Raw genomic sequence first — 25,094 nt, forward strand, 5'->3', positions numbered from 1 at the left:
CGCCCCCTAACCCATGGATTTGCGCCCCCTAACCCGTGGATTTGCCCTAACCCCAGATGTTGCGCCCGGTGCGGCCGGCCCCCCCTGCACCCCCCACGCTATGCCACTGGCATGACTAAACCGCTTCTGGAGCAACAAGACACCATGACAGAAACCAGAGACCACGGAAACACCATTTACCTTCCCACCACAGCGGTACCTCTTTAGCTACTTGCACTGGAGTGCTTTTGAATTGCTAGGTAGGCAGGAGCTGGGACAGAGCAACGGGAGCTCACTTCATCACCAGGATTCGAACAACCAACCTTCTGATCAGCAAGCCCAAGAGGCTCAGTGGTTTAGGCCACAGCGCCACCCGCGTCCCAACTAGCAGCTCAAAGCCGGACATGCAAGTTTATAAAGGGCCCCTCCAGACCCCCTTTTTATTGCTCGTTCCTGACGATGTGTGATCTCAGTATTGGGATAGTTATACACAATTCCACTTTCAATACTGTTTGCACCTGAAAAGGTTTTGGGGCAGACATACCACCTCCTCTCCAATCAGTGTATGTCCTGTCACCTCCTGCTGTTATTCTGCAACATTTTAGGCCACAAACGTTGCGGTTTATTTTCTGTCCCGCTTTTGTTGCAAGAGTGCCCCCTCTAGATGGCGATAATGCAATAACACTGGGGGAGCACCGCAGAACAGCTAAAAAGGTGGAATGATTTGTGGACGGTCCAGTACAAATCCATCATTAATGTACTATAACTGCACGTTGCAGGATACACCCACACAAAACACAAAACCCAGTCTGGAGGAGCTCTAAGATAGGGGGTTGCTAACTATATTTGGTAAATGTTGTTTGCAAAGTCGCTAGTACAGCATCAGCTGACCAAGTCTACTAAATCAATGCTGCACTAATATCTAAGCAGCCACTTTTAGCATCATGTTCCTATTTTATGTTTCAAGGAGGTGACCATGGGCAAACTAACCTGATAGCACTGGTCTCTCATTAATAATCTTATGCAAATTAAAACTCTCAGAAAGTGGATAGATGATGCTCGGTTAGCCCACTCCCTGCAACAAACAGGTAAAAAGAATGCATTAATAAGTTGGTCCAATTAAGCTATATCAGCAAGCAAACACAAGATTGAAAATCTAAATAAAGGTTCTATATTCAGCCAATTGGCAGGCAATACATTGCATTTTTATGGAGCGCACAATTAGTCATCTGAACTTCAACTATTTCAGTTTGAATCTAGCACACCTAATTTGTTTCTGATGCTAATCTTTAGACTACAGTGTAGCTCCACTACTTTCAACAGAGGGTGTGTATTTAAGTGCCTTCCCAGTTTCAACGTCAACACTTTGAAATTACGAGCCAATGTAAGCTGAAAGTAAAAGCAGACTGTATACAAACTTGCCGCTTGTATTTGTATATATATTTTTAATTCAGATTATTTTTCAGTAATACCAGATGAACTAATTAACTACTTTATCATTTTCTACAGATGACTATCAATACAGACGAATGGATACATATCTAAACACATACAATTTGTGTATATATCCAGCTCTCTCACTCACCACCTCCCCCCCCCCCTTGCTGAAACAGTTATGGTTGATTAGCACAGCAGGTCCGTTCCATGCTGGGAATAAAGCCAAAGGCTAAAAATAATATGATAAAAATAAAGGCTGTGCTGCAATGGATGCACGTAGACTCCCAAGAACTGGGTTATTTAGAGGAATCTCTGCGGACCAAAAAAATCACCATGTCCAGCAGATCTTTTCCACATTCCCATCAGTTGCCTCTTGGCCAATAACGGGGCTTCAGATTGATTTCTGACACTCGGAGAAAAGTGCTGATTTAAAACTAGTTAATGATAAAACAGTTAGGAAAAAAAGCCATAGTCCAGTGTCAGAGCATCTCTTTTGCATGTGGAAAGTATGAGGTCTGAAATTGTGGAGACGCACTGCCAATCAGTGTAGACCAGACATGGGGATCCTTTGGTCTTTCAGAGTTTGCTGAATCACAACGCCCGCAAAACAACAACAAACAAACCTATGGTCACGTAAAGCATACTCAATAAACACACGAGACGTAACCGGCTGTGTTCTTAGATAAATAAGGTATACTATTCATAGTATCAAATTATAAATTTGGTCACATAAAGCATATTAAATAAACACACGATATGTAACCGGCTGTGTTCTTAGATAAATAAGGTATACTATTCATAGTATCAAATTATAAATTTCAACGGAAGGAACTCATAAAGTGGATCAGTACATTCTTTAGTCAGTTCATGCATAAGGTCCATCCGTGTAATGGTGTCCATTCCATCTGTCTGTTCGTAAAGTCCAAAAAATCCACATGAAAGGTTGTTACAGTTCCACAAAATCCTTAATAGTAGCTGCTATTATGCCATAAGATCCATTGTCCTGTAATATCACATATGAGCTTTAAGTACTGATGAAGCCCAGGACAGTGAAACAAGGCCAATATTCCGAAAATCCTTGTCTAGACTCTGTGTAAGGATTTTGTGGAACTGTAACAACCTTTCATGTGGATTTTTAAAGTTACTTCCATTGAAATTTATAATTTGATACTACGAATAGTATACCTTATTTATGTAAGAACACAGCTGGTTACGTCTCGTGTGTTTATTGAATCACAACGCCCATCATTCCTGGCCACTGGCCATGCTTGCTTGGACAGATAGGTTGCTGAACTACAACTCCCATGTACAGATTGGGCTACTGAATCTCCAGAGGAAATTGTACTCCATCTCCAAGGAAAACTGTACAAATGGAAAACTTCCAGAAAGAGGTGAACAAAAATGATTGAGGAACTGGGGCACCCTTCCTCCTTAAGATAAAATGTTGAAATGTTCTGGGGAGCTAACTTTGGAGGGAGGCTGTGATGGAGTCTCATAAAGCTACACAAGCTGTGAAGGAAACAGGGTGTTTTTCTCACATAACTCAAAATCACCAGCAAAAGTGATTGGCAACAAATTCAGGGCAGACCTGAATTGCACAATATTTATGGAATTTTCAGCCACTTGACAGGGTTATGCTGCCCCCGGCCTCCAACACACACACTTAGATAACTTGAAAAACAGATTAGATCACATGGAGGACAGGTCTGTTTGCAGCCACTAGCCATAACAGCTAAATGGCCAGTTTACCTCTGAACGCCAGTTGCCCGTAGGCTTCAGTGCTGCGAAACTACTGCTTTCCTAACATGCTTCTGAACTTCCCACTATAGGAGACAGGATTCTGGACTAGACAGACCTTCTGATCTAGCAGGGCTCTTATTGTGATATGATGTTCAGGATCAAACCCAGAATAGCAAATATGGTACATGACTTATTGAATCAGTGCCAAAGATACAGGAGGCGGGGACGGCTAGCTGAGCTTTCTGCCCCGGGTGAAGCCTCCAGAGGGGTGCCATTGAGGCTCCCAGCCTGGACGCAATGCACATACCAAACTGTGCCAAACTGGGTCTCTGCCCTGGTTATAGTAAGTCTAGTTTTGCCGCTGATAGAAGCAGTGTGAGACCTCAGGCCTGAAAACCAAATGTGGCCCTCCAAGTCTCTCTATCAGGCCCTGTGACGTCTCACCAGGCCCTTTCCCCAGCCATACTCAGTCTTGGCCCTGCTTTGAAAACTACCTGAGTGTTTTGACTGGGTGGAATGAATGCCTCTTGCTTCCCTGAGTTTGTGTGTGTGTGTGTGTGTGTGTGTAGAAAGACAGAGAAACCAGCATACTGACAAAGGTAAGATTTGCATTAATTGCTCTGTCCACTTTTGCCTCTGGTGTTACCACCACTGCCATGTGGCCCTCAACAGGTGGCTCCAAAATAAATGCGGCCCTTGGCTTTAAAAAAGGCTTCCCAGACCTGACCTACTGTGTCATGTTTGTAATGGCAGACCTTTAAAAAAAAAAAAAAACCTCACGCCTAAAATATACTCAGAATCGAGTAGTAATTTCATGCTATTTCAACTCATAGGAACAGTGATTGAATTCCCATCCCCCACCCTCAGGCTTTATATACATTATTTACACAATGAGTACCGTCTGATTGGTTGATTATGTTTCCCTCCTGGAGCCTGATTGGGCTGCTGCTGCAGACCAATCAGTTGTTGCATCCTAGTTTCCTACTGGCCTAATAGGCTGATTAACTTCCTCCTGGGGTCTGATTGGGCTGCTCCTGCAGGCCAATCAGGTTGTTGCATTCTAGGATCCTACCTGCCTGTTGTTTTAGGATCTAAGCTTAGTACATAACAACACCTCACCCAGGGTTACTTATTTACATAAAAAGGTGTCCTTTAATTCAACAGGCAGCATTCAAAGAGCTGATGAGACTCATGTAAATACTTCATGCAAGTACAGCAGAACTGGGGCTTTTCCCTTCAGCCTGATCCCCCTTCCTGCCGCTCCCTCAAGAGGCCACACCACAGATTGTTTCTGAACACCATCCGGGTTTAATAAGCTTTGTGGCCCCACAGGGATAAGTTGCCATTTAATGAAGCTTAAAGCCACTTTTGTTCGCAGAACTGCTTTCACAATTATTTGAATACTGACGTTGTATAAGATAAAGTTGTATCCAGCTAAGCCATTCTCAAAAAAGGCCCCTTGAAATCAATGCACCTAAGTTATTTTGTTGATTTCAATGGGTTTACTCGGAGTATGACTGAGCTACAGGCAAACCAATGAAATCAGTCTTAAGGAAGTATAAATGTAAGGTTTAATGCATTTAATTCAAGATTTCTAAAAAAATTTAAAGCTACATCATTTCTGTAACCTGTGCAGTATGAATCTGTAGGAAAAATACTGTGTATCTTAGACTGACACGGGACTAGTCACACACTAGGGAGGCATGTCTTAGAGTTGTTTTGTATACTGTAGTTAGTGATAAAAGTTCTTCACACTTTAAATTTCAAGGGCATTTCTTTGAAGCGGAATGCATTGCCTTTCACAAGACGGCGTTTTTGATGCGTAAGTTCAGTTGAGTAAAAAAAAAAAAGGAAATCTCTGAAGATTTCTCTGGAGTAGAAGTTCAAAGATTTGTCTCTGGGGCCCGTTTCAGTTTCAAAAACAAAGTGCTTGCATTTTCCTCAAATATATTTTAAATGAAGCATACACAGATGTTCATCTTATCCTCGATCTGGTGGCAGGAAAAGGAAACAAGAAATGCCAGGTCACCTGGAGGAATATTGAAAGAACCTTAATGGATGGGCCCATGGAGCAAAATATTTGCTCCAGAATGATCAACAGCAGGGTGAGCATATGGCTATCCACATGCTACCCAGCCAGATTCAAAGTTCTGCTGTTAATTCACAAAGTTCTAAACAGTATCTTAAGGACCTTTCCTGATGCCCCACCTTGACCACTAAGATCTACTGATGAAGCATCCTTGGTGGTCCCCACTGCTGCTGAGAGTCAGCTGGTCTTCAGGAGCATCTAAGCCTTTCACGTAGAAGGCCATGATGAACTCATTGCCAATAGAAGTCCAGGAAGAATCATCCCTGCTTTCTTTTAGACATCTTTGACAAACTGCACTCTTCAGGCAATCTTTTGCAAGCTTTATATTTTTGGCTGATATGCTGTTGATATTTTTACCAAGCTCATGGTTGTGCTGTTAGGTTTTTGCATTGCATACCACCTTGTTATATTTTTCTATGGAAGCATGGTTAGAACTATTTAAATAAATACATAAAATAAAAACATTACTCCAACTCCAAAACCAGGGCAATGCAGGCAGGCAGGTTGAAGGAGAGACAGGCTAAGACTGTTCTCTGGATCTAGTTAATACACATATACAAATCAGGTGGAGGAGACCAGGACAATCAGGCAAGTGTTCAGCTACTGGTGTGTAGAGCTGCCATACGTCCGAGTTTTCGTGGACACATCCAGGAATCGCTCCCCAAACAGATTTTGCTGAAGCGGCAAAACATCCAGGAAAACCCGGACGCATAGAAAAGTAGGGCAATCCTAAAAATGCTTTTAAATTCCCCAAACAGCCCAAAAACGTACCACATTTTTCGCTGTATAAGACACACCAGACCATAAGACGCACCTAGTTTTTGGAGGAGGAAAACAAGAAAAAAAATATTCTGAATCTCAGAAGCCAGAACAGCAAGAGGGATCGCTGTGCAGCGAAAACAGCGATCCCTCTTGCTGTTCTGGCTTCTGGGATAGCTGCGCAGCCTGCATTCGCTCCATAAGACGCATACACATTTCCCCTTACTTTTTAGGAGGGGAAAAGTGAGTCTGATAGAGCAAAAAATACGATATTTTGGGGGGAGATGTTCCCAGAAAGCTCAACAATTTCTCCTCCCCTCCCCCCCCCCAAAAAAAGATGAACAACTTTGTCCGGATTTTCACTTTTGGAAATACGTCAACCCTACTGATGTATCTTCACATAAGACCACCTTCCCTTTCTTGTACCACAGACACTGATCTGGGTATAGTGCCAAGAGTTCTAAGCAAAAGCAGGTACATATTCTTAAACAGGACAAGTAGTTTCCTTGCAGATCTTTTTATGTTACTGGCATCACAGAGCTATTAATACAGCAGCTTGGTCAACATCATCCACATCCTCTTGGGCAACCATACTCATGATACCACCCTCAAAATGATACAGGGGTATCAATAAAATATGCAATATGACATAAGAAAATAACAGAAGATGTCATAAAATAACTGTCATGTGTTACAATTTCCCTGTGCTGAATAGGTAGCTGATAATTTTTTTATTGTTAACTATACTGTCCTCTTTCAGAAAACAAATATCTGATTATTAAAATATTTTGCAGATTGCCACACGGTTGCAGTCAAACAATGAAATGCACGGGTATGAAAATATCCACTCTCCATTACTGTAAAAATGAAGTCCTGCTATCAAATATCAACAAACAGTAACAACTTACAATGAAATCCTAACCATGTCTATTCAGAATTAAGTCCCACTGGATTCCATGGGACTTATTTTCAAGTAAACAGGGTTAGGAGAGCAGCCCTAGGCAGCAACAATATACCACTCTTGCTGTAAGTAAATGAATTCAGTGGGACTTACTGCTGAACAGACAAGGTTAGAACTGTGCTGGCGATCTTACAGTTCTTGGCGTTGCTGGGATTAAAAGTCCCAGAACAGGAAATAAGCCATCATCAAAACAGCAATTCAGATGTTAGTGAAAGCCGTGTTAGAAGTATTTCAAAAGGCTACAACTTAGAAAGATAGCAGAACTGCGTGTCTAGTCCACCTTTTTCCTCCTGATTTTAGACTGATTGTAGAATTTCAAGATACCTTTTAACTGGAACACCCCCAAACTAATGCTATTTCTTTTAATGAAAGTCAATAGACTTCCAGTGTTAAGGTCAACTACCACTGGGGAAGACTAATATTTTGAGAGAGCAGCAGTCCCTGTTCCAAAGGGAAACTCAACCACACAAAGAGGCAGCTTTCTGATCCCGCTGGGTGCTTTGATACTCATTCCAAAGGTAAAGACATAGTTGATCTTTCTTACCTGCAAATCAGCCGGTTTTTTACCAAAGCTGTGAAGATATCTTGAAACAGCTTGTGCTGTGGATGTTGACTAAATTTCCTCTCATTCTTGTAATTCATACTAAGGGGAGAAAAGGCAAATGGGCATTGCACAAGGCATAAATGCTTTTGCTCGCAGTGATGGGATGCTAAGAGATGGTTGTCTGTGCAGGAAATGCATTTTTGACTAAGGTGACTTAATCAAAATGACCACAAAGATTAATAGGTTACAATCAATGTACTCCAAACTGAATTCCTGCTCCTGCTTGGACTCTCTGGTCAGCACCCAGGGGAAACAATAGAGCAAGTCCCTGTCAGGAGCTTGTCCTACACTTGAGTAGGACCCTGGCAGAGACACATGCCCGACTGGCATGTTCCCTCCCTCCTGGTCGATCGCTCGGGAGCTTCAAAGGCTTTCTTCTGCCCAAACATCACAGCAACCGATGCCAACAGACATCAGCACACTTAGGGATCCGCAGAGTCTTCGCAGTTTATGTAACAGACCTCAGCAACTCAGCATTTTGGCTAATCTACTTTATTTACATAGAAACACACATGGAACACTGCAACATGGCTCCCTCTCTCTCTAGCATCAGACAGCAAAGAGAAAGAACAAAGGACAATAGTCCCACTTCACAGAACACAGTAACACAAACATCCTGTCTCCGTCACTTCCCACTCTGTGGAGTCAAAACATATACCGTCATGTGAAAGACAACAATCCCATGACTGCAATCATGGAGCAGGAATTCTAACAGTCCCTACCTCTCCCCTGAATGTTACAACTGCCACTGATGTCTTAATTTATTATCTCAACTTGTATGCTGCTCTTCCATATAAATATTGCAAAGTGGTCCACAAGAACTCATTCCATTCATGCCTGGTGTCAATTATCATAGGAGGGGAGCGTGCAAGGTTCAGCCAAGTTCATTTTAAAGAGACAAATCTGAAAGGGCATCTTTCCTGGATGCCATACTAGGATAGTGCTGGTAGGACCTGGGTTCCTGGATGGACTGCCCATCAGAAGAGGCTTCTGAAACTCCTGTCTACAGTTACATGCAAAGCAGAAGTTCAGGATGACCGCAAACATCCTAAATTGCCTCCTGTATGCAAGGCAACAATGAAGGCTGCCATCTTATCCCCCAATACCTGGGAATAACCCTATCCAATTCAATAGGACTTACATCTGAGCCACAGTTAAGACAGCCCTGTCAGATGTCAATAATACAGTATGTCTTAAGGTTACTTATGATTGAATTTATTTACTATTATCCCATGAGGTTCCAGATGTCAGTTTGCATTTCTTAGTGCAAAAAGTATTGATCTGATGTGTAGAGATCTTTCCTATTCTACTTAATTCAAGAAGCTTCTGGAAGCTTCTCTGTGTGAAAGAAACCAATGATGTTTGGGTTATACCTTCAGAGAAGCTAAGTACAGCTGGTTTGAACTGGTTCTCTTACCTCTTTCTGTCAAGGTTATGCTGACTATAAAAGTAAGGCCAGATGGAGCCTGGGTTTCACTTTCTCTTTCTTTCCCGTCTAGTGTTGTGTTCTGTATGCTTAGTGCTAAGGTTTAGTCTTGTTATAAGTTACTGTAAGTTTAAGTTAAGTCTGCTGCAACTGGATTTCTTATGGACAGTGCCAATCCTAAATTTTTTGGATTTGTGACCATTATGCTCATTTGCCTTCAGTAGCAGTAAAGCTCTGCTGGATGAAATATAATCGCCTCTCGTCTATTTTTTGGGAATCGTGCAACGTGTTTAAGATTTTACTTTGCTAACCATACGTTGGAATCTGCTCTGGATCAATACTGAGTAGAATTTCAATGACGCTAGAGCACATGCAATAGTAAAGATTATATATATAGCATAAAAGGATTTGAATTGGATCCAGATAAATAAAATAAACATTCATTTTCTTTTCTGCACGGTACCTAAAGTGTTCAAGTTCAACAGCTTCAGTTGATTCTTGCCATTGACCTCTACATCTCTCTCCACAAGGGTTGCTGGAGTATTGCTCAGACTTGGTCATGCTATTATTAGAACTTTCAAAGTTAAGGGCTGGCAGCTGCAAATGCAAAGGAGATTTACTATAAGACAAATGATATAAAGTGTTTAGCTCGGTCAGAAGAAAATACGTGATTGTCACTGGGACCTCGGGCAATTTAACCTTTGAATTCAGACAACAAGGAGATAATTTTTAAAAATAATAATCCAATATATACAGCAGATTTCAAAGCGCCCTAGGCTGTCTCTTCTCCATAACTGCACACAGATCTTGAAAAGATGCAGCTGGAGTAGGCAGGGGGGAAAGGAATGAAAACATAGCAAGCATTCTCAAAGTGGCAGTTGGATGCACATGATGCAGAAAGTTCTGAGCAGCAATGACTGCTTAGCCTTGTTGAATGCTCTCTAAGAAGCAGGAAACTTGCATCTATACTTTTCAGGGAAATTTAAAAAACCTGGACCAAAAACCGAGGAGAGATCTCTCCTCAAATAGCCTTCCTGGAATAGAAAGCACCTGCTCTGCAGAAGTAGACAGAGAACAAAGTGAGCTTATTAAGAGCAGGGAATGAGAGCACTGCCTCCTGAGAATAAGTTGTTTATGTACACAGCAGGGATGAAGAACCTGTGGCCCTCTAGATGTTATTAGACTCCATCTCCCCTCAACCCCAGAAGGCATGGCCAATGGTGAGGGCTGAGAGGAGTTGTTGATGACAGCTCTCCATAATAAGGTACCAGAGAAAAAAGACTTATTTAAAGGGCACAGGCAGTTTCTTAAAGAAATACTTTTACTATTGGCATGACCTACCTCAACACACAAATCCCATCTACACTATACATTTAAAACAGTATCATACCCCCAGAATCCTGGGAAATGTAGTTCGTTGAGGGTTAGGAACCCCCTATTGCCCTCTCAGAGCTACAATTCCCAGAGTTCCCTGCGAAGAAACAAAGGAAAACCCAAATGCGATGGGTTCCTTCTTTTCAACTCCATCCATCCCTAAAAAGCATCCTTCCACCCTCATGTTTAGCCAGAGCTTGAAAGCTACTGTTCAAAAATTAATTTTGAATATCTGAATATTAATTTTGAGTATTTTCATAATCTATTTTCAATAATAATGAATAAATTAATAATTACAGCATGCCGTTACAAAATGGCTAATGAAAAATACCTGTTGTTTGCTTGACTGGACATTGAGTAGTGCCAGAAGCCTTTTAAGGTCTGAGTAATCCCTAGGAGAAAACATAAATTATATGCTTATTAATAACACATTACACTACCTTATTTCATCAGTAAGTAATCTAAATGAAATAATATTGAAGTTTATATTTCTATGGCATTGTATCAAGCATTCCACAACATTGCCTCAGCGGTCTGCTCTACACACCCACAATTTGTATAGGCTTCTTAACCACCAATTGTTTCTGTCAAAGTGAAAAGGTCTTGGTGACCAGAGTAACAGTCACCATGTACACAGAGCAATTCAGATTAAACTATTCTGTCTGGCAGCTGGTGCAGATTCCAGAGAGTCACTGCTGACATTTAGCGAAAAGCACAGTACCCTTGAAGTTTGGTATCAGTTGCCTTGTCTGTGGTCTTCACCTTCTTGTGTTGATCAGGCATTGTATAACATCAAGGCATCAGGATTAACACATCATGCCTCTGAAGAGAAAACAAATGTAAAAATGTTGTTTTTTCACTTGACAAGTGAAGGACAATACCAGTAGATGACCTGAGTATCTGGAGAAAGAGATATCTACAGGAAAGAAAACAAAGAATACATAATAGGTCCAGGGATTAAATAAATCAAAAGAGCACACCCTTCTACATTTCTCCAATGAAAATAGGAACGTCCTATTCCATTAATATTACTAATACCCCACCCATATGACTGTGTTGCCCCCACCACTCTGGGCAGCTTCCAGCATATATAAAATCATAATAAAAGATTAAACTTTTTTTTTAATCCCTATGGCTCGGGGGTTGCATAACTCCATAACCTCCAACATTTCTCTAATGAAAATAGGGACGTCCAAAGGAAAAGCAGGGCATTCCAGGATCAAATCAGAAACCAGGATGGCTTCTGTAAATCTGGGACTGTCCCTGGAAAATAGGGACACTTGGAAGGTATGAAAGAGCTGTTTTAGCTTCTCTTAAAAGCTCCTGCTTACGAAGTGGGATTCTTCGCCTTCGTTGTTTTTAACCACAGATCTACATGCCATATCTCGAATCGCTTTTGAGAGACTTCTCACTTTCAAATATGGTTTGTCACACAGCATGTGCACGTCAAGGGGAAAGGGGAACTGTTGTTCAAGAACTTAAATGCAAAGCTGAGTGGAATGGAGCTTTCAGAGATCATGGTCAAAATATGCACAGAGTCTAATTTATTTGGATTCCCATTTCGATGGCTGGGGGGTGGGGGAGCAGGAACTAAAAAGATGAGTGGCCTGTTAGCAACCACCTGTTATTGATTACTGGTTTCCATATTTGTTTGTACATTCCAAAACGATAAAAAGTTCTCTTAAAAAAAAAATTAAGGAAGTGCTGACACCTGTTCCTCAAAAGCCTTGATAAATGTACTGACATATATAAGATACTATGGTGTACAAATTTAAAAAGAAGTGCTTTTTTCTGGGGGTACTCAAAAGTACACAGTACTGGCACACACACAGCCTCAAAAAAAAACACGTTAGAAGTGTGACGCTTACTGTAACAACTTCATGGTGTGTACCAGCACCTTTTTTCTATAAAAGGCACAAATAATAATAATAATAATAATAATAATAGTGTTTCAAAGTTAAATCTGACAGAGAACAAACCACGCATTGCATATGTTCCAAAGCTAAATCTGACCCCGAAAAGAGATCCTAGTGGCTCTCCCCGGCCTGCTCTCCGGGGGCCGCTGGGAATTCCCATCCAATCATAAATTATGGGATGGGAAACTCCACAAAACGCTGCTTCCTTCGTTCCTCCCAAGCATCCCCTTCCTCGCTCTACTCACTTCGCACAGGGAGGGGCGGCGCCCTGGATTCCCGATCTCTCTGCCCCTCCCCACTATGCAGATCCACCGCACCTCTCCGTTATTATTTTTTAGGATTCTTCTTATTACTATTTTTTAATCCGAGCCAAAAAAGACCGAACCCCCCCCCCCCCGCCCCGCTGAGCGAGCCAACTGACAAACGTACCAGCCAATGAAAGCGCGCCTCCTTCTAAACGATCGATTCCTTCGACCAATGGCGAGCCGCTGCGAAGGCGGCGGCGCTCCAGGGGAGACGGATAACGCCGTCGCTGCTGTTGCCATAGGAACGGGAGAAGCCGCTCTCGGCTCCCAGCCCCGCTCGCCGTAGTGGAAAGAAACGACTCTCGCGCTAAATTCTCAGTAGGCGCGGCTTGGCGCGGTGACGTCACCGAGCGGCCTTGCAGGAGCCTTTTTCTGATTGGCTAATGGCGGCCCTCCTTCTGCAAGTACCCGGAGGCGGGCAGAAGGGGAAAGATTACCGTATTCACCCAAAAGGTGGAGTGGAAATTGTAGGCTGGCGCCACGTCGCTTGCGATTTTGTTTGGAAAACGACCCAATCCAGAGCCGGAGGGTGTAATGCCATTACATATTTTTATTGAGCATGTACAGACTGCTGCTTCACATCCAGTCCTCTCCAAAAGGTCTTAAGATATTATTTTTTATTATAATTAATGACAGCAATAAAAAAATAGAGCTAACCTAACTTGTGTAGCAAATCAGATGTACTGATTTGGAAGAAAGGGGGAAATGAATTTATAGAACACAGCAGCCACGACACTCAGTACATATATAATGAAATTTTATTTGCTCCAAATCATTGAAACAACCAAGTTAAGGGGCCTGTGATTAGCTCTCAAACATATTGAGGATCTGTAAAGATGATGCCTTGGAATACGTGAAGGAAATCTCACCTTCTGATGACCAGCTTCCAAAGATTATGCTTTAACTATGGTATGGTTTCCAGTTAGCTATTCTGTCTAAGCAAGATGTGCAACTATGCAGAATCTCTCAGATGAGATTTCTGCATTGCAGGGGTTAGACTAGATGATCCCCAGGATCCCTTCCAACTCTACCAAATTCTAGGATTCTACGGCACTTCATACCATCCACTCCCCAACAGATCCCATGATGTTGCTTTGTTGCAGTTGGGGGCATTTTCTCCTTTTGTGCTGTACATTTTAAATGGGACTGCCCTTTTTATTTTATTTTGAAGTTGAAGGCAACTGGGGAGCTTTTTGGGCACAAGAAGGGCTCCAAGTAAATGAACTTCCTGGTGCAACTGGACTTCTCTGCGACCCATCCCCTCTGCAGGGAGGTGGGACCAATTCGGATGGTCCGCCCCCGCCACTTAATGGATCCAAATGGTTTCCAGAGAGTGGTAGGGGATGCTTTATCCCATGTTGATGGCCTTTCAGCTGATTCCCTGGTGGCCCGCTGGAATGCGGAGTTAACCAGGGCTATTGACTGTTTGGCTCCGAAGCGCCATCTCCGATTGCATGGAGCCTGGAGAGCCCCGTGGTTTTACTGGGGAACTTTTTGGGCACAAGAAGGGCTCCAAGTAAATGAATTGAACATATGTTTCTATAGAAGCACAGGACAGCTCCAAAGCAACAGAGCCATAAGACTTCTCTTTGGGGCCAGTCCACCCATGAGGCAAGGTGACATAACTGCCTTGGGCAGCAGGTACCACAGGGGCAGATCTGCCCACCGCTGAATGCGTTGCCTGGTGCTGCAATGTGCTCCTTGGAGGCCAATGCCACCTCTACAGTGGCCTCTTGGCAAATAGGTGGTGCTGCTGATTCCCTCATCCTTGTTCCTGATGTAGATCTTCGCTCACCTCTTATTCCTTGGTGCACTATTTAAATATTTTGTGATTCATCTCAGGTGCCAATTGTATTGGGCTGGCTCTGTTTCTCTTGCTCAATTTCAATAGACCTACAGCCTAGAATAGAATTGGCAAGACTGAACAGAACCAAATCTTACCACAGAAAGAGCAAAAACATACAATATGGGTAAAGCTGCAATGTCTAATAGTTATCCAGAGTTATATTGCGAATCTCTAGACCACTGCTCAACTCTGATCAAGCATCTCTTTCTGACCCTTTACATTGTAGTTTTTATTAATTTCTCTTTTAAAAATGTAATATTTTCCTGTTTCCCTTTTAACATTCTGTACAGCCCGATTACGGTACTAACCTTGTCTCCTCTTAAAGGGAAGAATCTGTGCATACTGCTATGGCTTCACCCTCAAGTGCTGACAAACTTTTGTATGCCAACAAAATTATTTGGGTGCCAGTTACAAATAAGGCAAAGGATTGACTGGAATTCAGGGCAAGATAGAAGGGAAGAACAGCATCACCTTGTCCCATACAGTTCTTTAAAATCTGAGTATTTGCAGGGCAGATGTGGGAAGGAAGCTGTTTCTTCCCACTTACCTCGATCCAATAAACACAGGACAAGAAAACAGAAAATATGTACTTTTCCCCTCTTCACTTTTCTTGCTTTTGCTAACATGGGAGGAAGAATCAGGTGTGTACTATAGGAGTGTACATTTCAGCATACTTTGTGAAATAGATACCATTCCAGTAAATTTTTTTCTTTCTGTTACCAGTAAAAGTAAATCTGCTTTCTAGTGTCACTAAGAAACAAAACTCAAGTTCTCAGTGGCTTCCTCTGAGTTTTATGACAGTAAACAGGATAGAACTAAAAAGGTTGTTGCAGGGGAAGAGCATAACTTGCCCCATCACCCACAAAACTGTCAACACTGGGCCAGATTAACCCACCTCAAGTCTACAATGGCTGCCATTCATTCCTATGAGAAATAGCAAAAACTCTACTCTAGGGATCCTTGAACTGTACTGGTCTTCAATTCATAACAACCCCTGCCCACCACAGTGATAGGATTTTGACCGTCTAATAATATAACACAACTTCAATCCAAAAGATACATATTGCAGCATTATACAGTGGTACGATTTGTAGCATCGTTTTGTAGACTCACAGCTCTTACTTGCTGGTTGTGCAGTTCTTAAACACATGGCAAGAACTTCACTCTAAACTAGACTAGCTAGATAAAAGTTAAGAGCACCAGAGAGCTTTCATGAATTATATCATTAAAATTAATCCTGCATAACAAACAACATGTGATTCAAGATTAACCGAAAACGTTAAATTCAGTGGCATTTTATTGCTTTTTGTCAACTTTTTGAAACATTACAAAAAATAGTTTTCGCAACATTCATTAAACAAATTATAAAGGCTGGATTTTTCACAGTACACGTTGGAGAATTTTTTGTAGGCATTATATAAATTAATAAAATATTGTTTCTACATTTGGAACAGTGTTAACTTGCTTTGGATTTTATTATAAAAGGAAATGTTATATGCAATTAGAAAACTGTCATAAAAACTGGAATAAAGTGTGGAATCACACTGCAAATCAAAGTAAATGTTTTTGTTCAGCTCTGAACACTGGAAGACACACTTACAAAACAAAGCATCAATAACAAATGGGAAATGTTACAAAGGAATTCGTCTCCTGACTAATAAATCGCATTATAAAAACCTGGCATTAAATAAGTTACTCCAAGACTGCCAAATAGTGACAATATGTACTAAATATGAAAAACTTTATTTTCACACCAATTGCAACCATTTTCCTATAATTGACAAATTTACTAAAAAGTTTTAAAATAAAAAAACTGCAAGTAGTAAAATCACAAGACAATATTTTGTATTCAGAATACGAGTATATATTGACACACAACTATGTGCCTGTACATTCACTAAAATAAATGGTTCTTCACAACATTTGTACTGTAATAGGTAATGGATGGCACCTATAATCAATCATTCTAAAAAACATTAAATTACTGACCAAACTTAAGAAAAGCAAAAGCAAAATACATTCAAAATGTTGTGCTAATGATCTACAAACTCTGAACTGGTAACTTCAAACACAATGTATAAAACATATGTATAATACATAACCCCTTTAAACAATGCATACCAGTGCATTTTGGTTTTGCATTTCATCTATCCGTGACATTTTTACATTTGGAACTTACTTTTACAATGGGAACATTTTACAAGACTACTGTACATAGAGATAAATGTGTTTGAAGGGGGGCGGGGGGAGAAACGTTCTGCTGGATGCTAAATGACTGACATGCTTTGTACACTATCTTGCACATTTTTGTTGATTATCTTGATAATCTGGAATAACCTGCCTTAAACACAGTCTGCAGCATGGAACATTGCAAACTAAGGATAATGAGTTGTTTGTGCATATCTAGAACAGAGTTTTACAAGTTCATACATAAACCAAAAACACCGGGTTGTTTAGATTCTTTTGTGACACTAAGATTCTTTACAGAAGAATACCAGTACCAAGGTATCTAAAAAAAAGTGCTCAGCTATTTAGTCTACTGGTTTAATGGAAATATACTGGCTTTAAATTAGGCTCCACCCTAAGGTGAATCAGTGCACAGTAAAGTTTACTCATTTACACCTTTTAAGGCAACATTTATTATCTACGTACAGTAAAAGCTCTGTCCTTCACTGTCTTACTTTAATACTATCCTTTTTTTAATTATGGAGAAGGAAATAACGTTTATACAGTATAATAAGCAGTAAATCACCTAGATTTTACCACTGGAATTCTCAGCATGTCATCAGGACTTAATATGCTATCAAATGTGTAAGGTAACATTAACAAACAACATCGAAACAATCAATGCAAACTACATTGCAAGTCATGGTTATGCCTGGCACTGTATAATATTTTTACATAATTAAAATAAAATAAATATTGTGATTCTAAGTAGTTTTCAGATCTTTGCTTAAGTTACCAAAATTATTAACCCTTTGGCACTGAAAAGTCGATATGAACTGTTCAGCATTATGGAATTATAGGCTTAGAAAACAAAGGGTTAAAATTCAAGACAATCTGTTTGGATCTTTGCAAATTACTACCCACAGCTCTGAGTACAGAATTTTTCAGTAATGGAAGACGAGTGTGAATAACTCTGAACGCTACAGGCATGATTGGTTTTTTTTTACTGTACCAAATAGAACACATTGTTTTCAAACGTGATTGTTGAAGGCGGTAAACACACCTTTTGTGAAAGAGATGGGGTGACAGGTGGTCATGATTTTCAAATAAAGAAAAAGTGCATATTTTCTGAAGAAGGCTAAGGCACAAGCTACGTGAACATCCAGGAATGAACATTATAGCTATACTCTTACCAATATCAATGATAAGCAGTACTGAAAAGCTAATTTGATGGTGCTGAGGCATCAGCTCTTCTGTTTAATGATGACCCATATCCCTACATGTTGATTTAATAAGGTTAACTTTTTCTTCAAACTGTGAATACATTTAGCAGCATTAAAAAAACAAACAATAAAAGGAAATGCCACTGTTCAAGTAAATCTTAAGTGTCAATTCCATAGGTTTCTGTTCCCATTGGTGAGCCCCACAATCTGCTTTTATGCTGTGGGACTTATTCACTCCTCTGGTTCTGCCCTGAAAACGGCTTTTGAAACACCCCACTATTTCAAAAGCAGTTGACAGTACAGTACATGAACTTCCTCTTCAGAAAAGTAAAATGTTCCACTGGGTGCACCAAGTTACTTTCAAGATCCAACATGCACTTCTTGCCATATTCCCAGTGAAAAGTTCTGTGGGAGACGCGCACAAATTCTTCTTTTGACAGAAAGCACGAAGAGAGGTGCAGATATTCATTATTGACGGAAAATAAGCGCAACCTTAAGTTATGTGGCTTCTGTTACAATTGTGAGCAATGTCAACAACTAGACTTCTTTGTGAGGTTTGCGGAACTTAAGTTTTCATACGAACAGCATTCTTCAGTAACAAGTGGAGAGGCAGTTTGCTAAGAGGAATTGCATGCTGCCAGGCAATCAAGGAGGGAAAAGAAAACACATTCTTAATGGGAAACTGCTAGGAGGTAGCAGTGATGATGGGCTCCACTAAGAATCTCTGCTAGTATGAGAGGTCCATATGGACTTGAAGCTCCTAACCAGCCAGTAACTACACGTTTTACGTTTACATCAACTACCACTTCCAACAGTGGTATTCAAAGACCTATTTGATTGTTCCACGGTGGAGATTCCTACCAATGAATGGCTTCACCAGTTGCTGCCATTTCACTTTTAGAAGCAGAATTGCTTACTGTGAGTTTCACCATTGGGCAAGATGACTGAAGTCCATGCTGGTAAACAGACACTATCCAGCTGCAGTTCAAGCCTTAGGTCCTGTGCATTTCATCAAGACAGATATACACAAATGCTTAATTCTGCCACAGAAAGAAATGAGCATTAATATTCTGGTGCAGGGATGGGGAGCCTGTGGACCTCCAAATGATTTGAACTACAACTTCCATCATCCCTGACTACTGGCCATATTTGCTGCGGATGATGGGAATTGGAGTCCAACCATGACAGGTGGGGTCAGATCCCCCCCATCCCTGTTCCGGTGTGGCTAGCAATTTATACAACTGACTTCAGTAAGAGGAGAAAATAAAGCAATATGCTTTTAAAATAGAAGACCTTACATGCTTAATTTGCCTTTTAATTTTAACTTCACATAAAGTTGCTCCATTCCTTGAAATGCATAGAGATTAATGTATTACACAATCCTCACACCTTGATGCTAAACACAGTGGCTCCAGTTTAGGGGCCTTCTTCATATGTGTGGAATTTTCAGATAGGTACCATGAAGATCCACCATACACAAGATCTTTCCTTGATATAGGGTATAATTTCATATGCACATCCTCCACAAAAGAGAAGGCCTTACCCATTGCAGAAGCTCTGCATGCACAGCTTTGGACCCAGATTCACTGCCTTCAAAATTAAGCACCATTGACATCAATGCAACTTCTATGCATGGCCTAATATCTTAAAAACAAGCTGTAGTTCCAAACATATTGCGTGGATCTCGAAACGCTCAAGCAGAACTCTGTTCATGCAACAGGGCCCTCCTGGCTCCTTCCCCCTGCTGTAGGCCCTGTGGTTCCCCAAAGCATCTCCTAAGGGCCAGTAGGACCCTCTAGAATGTAAAATGGGGTATGGGGGCAGCAGCTGGATGAGGAAATGGAAGAAATTCAGCAGGGTTGCCTTTCACAAGTGGAAGTGTTTTTTTCCACTCACACAAGAAATCTCTGGATCCAAGCCTTCCAAGTAATAGCATTTAGATACTGAGTTCTATTGACTGAGTCAGAATTGGCTCCATGATTGCTAGCCTTTTGCTCTGTCACCCATCCTCTGTGAGGCACACTCCCTCCAGCCTACATGTTGGCTGCTCTGGGTCTGTGTGGGGCTGTTTGAAAGCCCTTTGTTTAAAAGCAAGATTCCTGTGCAAACCCTCTCCTGAATCAGGAAAATGTTTGCATTGGGATCCCCTGCTCTCACCACCCTGAATGTATTTTCAGAGATCAATTAATATCATGCACATGCAGGAAAAGGAAACAAACTCATTGGCTAATCAAAGTCTGTTAAGCTTACATTTTAAGTGAGGAACCTAAATTTGGAGCCTACATGTGTATTCAAATCCACAGGTCCTGTATAATTTCAATGCCTCATTAACTTCAATGGAGGCAAAAGAATCTGTACGCAAAATATGTAGTATGAAGAGGTACTGTGGTATCCATGACTTAAAGGATCAAGGGAAAGGCAACAACACTGTGTTTAGTGTTATATTAATTTAGGACTAATAAATCATTCTCACAGATATCCATTTAGATCCCCATAAAACAGCAACATGAAGTAAGAATGGCCTGAAAATAAAGTCATTTATGAAAGGGCACATTGGGATTTTTTTTCCTAGGGAGACTGACATTTATAACATTTTGCAAACACCCAAACAGTAATTGCCTGAAAACGTGACGTGTACTGCAATAAATTATAAAAACTACTACATACTAGAAAGTTATAAACAATGCAACCAATACTTCACAATTAAAGATGATTTGACATGCAATGCATGTACTGATAACTAAAAAGAATTTTTAATTTTCCTATTTAAAAAAATGAAAAACATTCCACTAAAAATAAATATTTCCAGACCGGACATCACTTCTATCTTGTCTGAAAGTCTTGTTGCTGTGCATACAGTATCCATATCTCTCGAATTTCAGTACTTGAAAGAAGATGTGAAGTCACCCTTTTACAGTATATCCTATAAAATAATATATACCCTTGTTCACTTCTATAATGAGGTTTCAGCATCTACATACTTTGTTTCAGGAGTATTTTCCATGTCTATTTTCACACACTCTTCTTTTTCAGAGCTGTTAAGAACAATTCACAAGGTTAGACAAGCCAAAGAATATATAACACACTCAAATTTTATCAAATAGCACCTGTATTTCATGTATCACATATTATTTTTTATTATGAACATGCACATACACACACTCAAGTTAACACATTTCAAGCACATGAAGCACATCAGAAAAGTTTAACATGGATTCAAGATTATTCTCTTAGGGTTTATGGCTTGAATGCTGTTTTTGGCTAAACATTTAAGCCATTTTCAGCTTTTCTTCCTATAGATGCATGTGTATTCAATATAATTGCAATAAACCACCACTACTTTAAGGCTGCAATTCTATATCCACTTAATACTTTGGTGATTATTTTGGGGTAGACATGTAGGACTACAGTGTAAGGTCAGTGACAGACTAGGCAACATGCATTTAGTCTGGATTCAGATGCAGCCTGAACCAGAACCCATCTAATAATTTTAAGTTCCTATTATATGTGAATTCATGGGACATTGACAAATCACAGGGCCATTGTCCCAGCGCAAGAGGCTGCTTCACCATGGAAACATGAAGCTGAATTCTGAGCAGACAAGCATCTCAGCCTGGCATATGTCAAGAAGCTCAGACTATGAAGTGGGTTCTTAACTATGGTTAGCACAAACCATGGTTCGTTACATCTGAAACCAGCCGTAATGTGGGAAAGGTTTTGTTGTTTTGTTTTGTTTAAATATTTTGTGTTTTTATCTTGTATTTTTATGCTGTAAACTGCCCAGAGAACTTCGGATGAAGGTGGTATAAAAATTAAATAAATAATGAGGTCTTGCAACCAGCCTCCACATTCATGATCTCAAGTGTGCAGCTACAGGACTAAGAATATTTGAAATTCCTAGTAGCAAGCAAGCTTTTGTGAAATTTGTGTTTGTGTATATACACCTATGTGTGTGCATCTGTAGCTAAATGGGGAGAAGAGTATCATGCTTTGTGTCTTTTCTACTCTTTATTCCAAATTGAAATTCCACAATGAGTAGAAACAATATAAAACAGCTATGCATGGCCATTATGCTACAGATTAAATATTTATAAAAGAGCCACCCCATATCTAAATACTGTAATACACAGAAAATGTGCTTTGGGTGATATCCAACGCTTCCCTTCCAGTAGGACTTCCTGGATCAACTTTTGATTGGGGGCTGTGGGTGGAGGGAGAGTAATTGTCAAAAACTGCCTCTCTCATTCATTTTGCTGATAGATGCCTTCTACCAATAGAGGGGAAGTACTGGATATCATCTTCTGTCCATTATCTAAAAAACCAACTCCAGTTTAATCAAGAGCCTTATGCTAATCCATTATATATTTTTTTCTTTGACAATGACCCTCATAACATGTAAGCAAACTGGGCTTTTAAAAAAGATACCCTCACTTCCAAAGCACATTTGTTAGGCAGAATGGTAGGCTGTTCTTTAAGAAAATTCTATGGGCATCTCCAACTCATGACACTAGTTTCACTGTTCTTGGGATTCCAGACTTCCAAGTTTAGAAACTAGTCCTTTTCTTTCCTAGGTCTCATAAACTTTTCCATTGTTTCACAGGTCAGATGTGTGATATAAACTCTTATTTGGGCATTCAGGGTATAAATATAAATACCAGTCAAAATTACTTCCACAGCTCAACAAAATCAAAGCATAATCAGAAAGGTGAGTAGTTTTAAGCTACCTCAAGTTAGATCTTGTTACTTTGGCATTCTCTGTGTTCATGGAAAGAGCCTTCCACTGTGCAGTTTTGGCCATTTCATCTGATATGTTTACAATAGAAGGATCAACGCTAGACAACAAACACAACTTGATTAGTACTCAGTGCCTTGCAAAAGCATTAATTATGTCTCATGCTCTTTACATCATTTGAGCCTTACGTTATGTATTTACCCAGCCACTAGTGACGTGTTGCTTTAAATACTACATTCTGTATCAATACATGTGGTGTAAGAATTCCTGGGCTAAAAAAGGTATTCCATTACAGGAAAAACTGGATTGGCTTATTGAGTGATTTTAATCATCATATGGCAATAGAAATATTTGTATGAAAGAATCCAATTCTAACTGAGTCCATTTTGAGAGCAGATCTGAACTACTTCTGTAGTAGCAACATTTTTTCTTTGGAACACATGAGAATAACCAAAATACTTCTTTGTAAGAATTTCACATATTTTCTTGCTCACCCAAAATTCTTACAAATATTTTGGTTATTTTCACGTGTTCCAAAGAAAAATACTATATATTGGCCAAATCCATACAAACTAGGGGCCACCATAAGAAAATAAGTAAAAGTATCTTTTTATAAAGCAAACTTGAGAATATGGCTAGGGATGCTTGCTGATATTGAAAAGGTTGTTGGGATGCTATTCTTAAGTCACTTAATCCTAACTAGCTCTATATGGAAGAAGGTATGTTCCTGGGTAAAGTGGTTGATGACTGTAGCTTTAGGAGCTCTGGTATTCCCACTGGAGCCAAATATTTTGCCAAGACCAATTATTTTAAAAGTATACATGTTCCTTTCAGACAGATTACAGAGGAAGGATGGAAAATGTTCTGGAAATGAGCTGGCTGGAAAAGGCAAAGACGTTTCATTTTTTCCTGGGTTTCTGGCCCTTTAATTTGAATGGCACATATTAGCTTCTTTAGAGGGATGAGACTTAAAGTCCTGCCTTCTTTGTGTTTTTAGTGTTATTCAAATTCTTGTGTTTTTAGGTTTTTATTGTTGTTTCTAACTGGTTTTAATATGAGTCAGTTTGAGTTACCTTGTAAGAAAAATGAGTAGCAAACAACATTAATAAACAACATCTCTTTCTTCTAACTTGAAAAAAAAGGATACTCAATTGGGATTGATTTTAGTAGTAGATAAATTAAGGGTTAAGTGCTATGTCCTTCAAGTCCGTTTACAGTGGAACCTCGTGTTACATACAGTCCTCATTGCAAACACTTCGGGTTATGGAAGCAGATGCTTCCAGTTGCAAACTTTGCCCCGAGATGCAAGCGGAAGTTGCATGCCAGGAGCACGGCAGCAGCAGGAGGCGAAAGCACAGCTCATGTTATGAGCGATTTCTGCTTAAGAACGGACCTCCGGAACAATTTAAGTTCATAACCGGAGGTATCACTATATTATCAAGTGTCCCCAGACAACTTTTTTAAAATGTACACAAGGTTTGTTTTTTGTTTGTTTGTTTTGCGTTAAAAGGAAATTACTATATAGAGCTTATTTGTTTTCGTTTTTTTAAAAAAAAGACTGTCCAGGCTTTAAGCAGCTGGTAAATTTATGGCTCAAATTATATTTAGTATCTTCAGTGCTTCTCACATACATTAGCCATGCACAGTAGCACACTAGACAGAACTGACCAAAACAGCTTCTTCACCCTGAGAACAGCTGGTTGAAAGTGAGTCATCTGATCTGTTCAAAAGGGTCACATGAATAAAATGTAATTTGAAATAGATAGATAAAACCATATTGTAGACATAAGGAGGTCTGTTTTTTTGTTCCTCTTTCCCAAACAGTTGAATCCCAGATTTAGAGGTCAGGACTGATTCACAATAGTTCAAATACATTAATTTCCTCATAAAGCTATGTAAAAAGCAAACAATAAAAATAGTAGGTATATTTCACACCTGTATTTTAGCGCTTTCACAGGAATCTCTAACACATCGCCTCTGTCATATGGAAGGTGTATAGTTTCACTGTCCACTGCCTGAAACATTCGTTCAGCTTCCTGAAAGTTACACATTATCCAATACATATTTAATTATTTTACTCTACAAGAATGAGGCATGCAAACAAGGCCTTGTATGATTTTCAATGTACTTTAAATACAGAGCGGTGGCCATAACTGTATTTTGGATAGTGCTACATTATAATTGTACAACATGGCATCCTGCCCAGTCACCTACCAACCCCTCCAAGTCATATTTGGGACACAGAATAGGGGACATTTAAAAAGTTTCACATAGGTAATGAAGCTTGAGTCCCTTTCTTTCTGGAAACTACTGCCCACATCATCTGATAAGCCCCAGGGTATGGGGCCTTCAAGTGCAGTGCCAGCAGCTGCTGTCAACCCACTGGTACCAACAAAATTGGGTATCTGCTGTGATCCATGGGAGTCTGAGGGATCCATCCATCAAACCCTAAAATATGATCTCTAATCCACTCTAATCCACCATTCTCCCATCACTTGGGACAGCTAGAGGAAGAGTGGGTTAAGGTTGTTTAAGGA

At 40.2% G+C, this 25,094-nt stretch overlaps 2 protein-coding genes and 1 long non-coding RNA gene across 14 annotated transcripts in view; 1 reads left to right on the forward strand and 2 right to left on the reverse strand.

Moving 5' to 3' along the window:
* Positions 1 to 13,074, reverse strand: part of NEK10 (NIMA related kinase 10) — a 108,264-nt gene extending 95,190 nt beyond the window's left edge. For 2 of the 4 annotated variants that reach the window (XM_079947179.1, XM_079947177.1), the window contains exons 1-6: positions 12,531 to 12,675; positions 11,091 to 11,191; positions 10,701 to 10,761; positions 9,459 to 9,592; positions 7,510 to 7,608; positions 970 to 1,054 (exon numbers count right to left, since the gene is read on the reverse strand). In XM_079947179.1, coding sequence (XP_079803305.1) covers positions 970 to 1,054; positions 7,510 to 7,608; positions 9,459 to 9,592; positions 10,701 to 10,761; positions 11,091 to 11,152 — 441 coding nt within the window. In that variant the 5' untranslated portion in view covers positions 11,153 to 11,191; positions 12,531 to 12,675. Of the gene's footprint in view, positions 1 to 969; positions 1,055 to 7,509; positions 7,609 to 9,458; positions 9,593 to 10,700; positions 10,762 to 11,090; positions 11,192 to 12,530; positions 12,676 to 12,714 lie in introns of those variants that run through there. The other 2 variants (XM_079947180.1, XM_079947178.1) reach the window with 2 other exon arrangements.
* Positions 13,075 to 18,264: 5,190 nt separating this feature from the next.
* The window catches only part of SLC4A7 (solute carrier family 4 member 7), a 67,919-nt gene continuing 61,089 nt past the window's right edge, over positions 18,265 to 25,094 (reverse strand). For all 9 annotated transcript variants that reach the window (XM_079947159.1, XM_079947158.1, XM_079947162.1 and 6 more), the window contains 3 exons: positions 24,493 to 24,593; positions 22,550 to 22,657; positions 18,265 to 20,860 (listed from right to left, as the gene is read on the reverse strand). In XM_079947159.1, the coding sequence (XP_079803285.1) occupies positions 20,779 to 20,860; positions 22,550 to 22,657; positions 24,493 to 24,593 (291 nt within the window). In that variant the 3' untranslated portion in view covers positions 18,265 to 20,778. The remainder of the gene's footprint in view (positions 20,861 to 22,549; positions 22,658 to 24,492; positions 24,594 to 25,094) is intronic.
* Positions 20,869 to 23,495, forward strand: LOC307199561. The gene is made up of 2 exons (XR_013832060.1): positions 20,869 to 22,530; positions 23,396 to 23,495. It is a non-coding gene; the product is annotated as an uncharacterized lncRNA (long non-coding RNA).

Source organism: Podarcis cretensis, assembly GCF_951804945.1.
Source record: "Podarcis cretensis genome assembly, chromosome: 12".
NCBI lineage: Eukaryota > Metazoa > Chordata > Lepidosauria > Squamata > Lacertidae > Podarcis > Podarcis cretensis.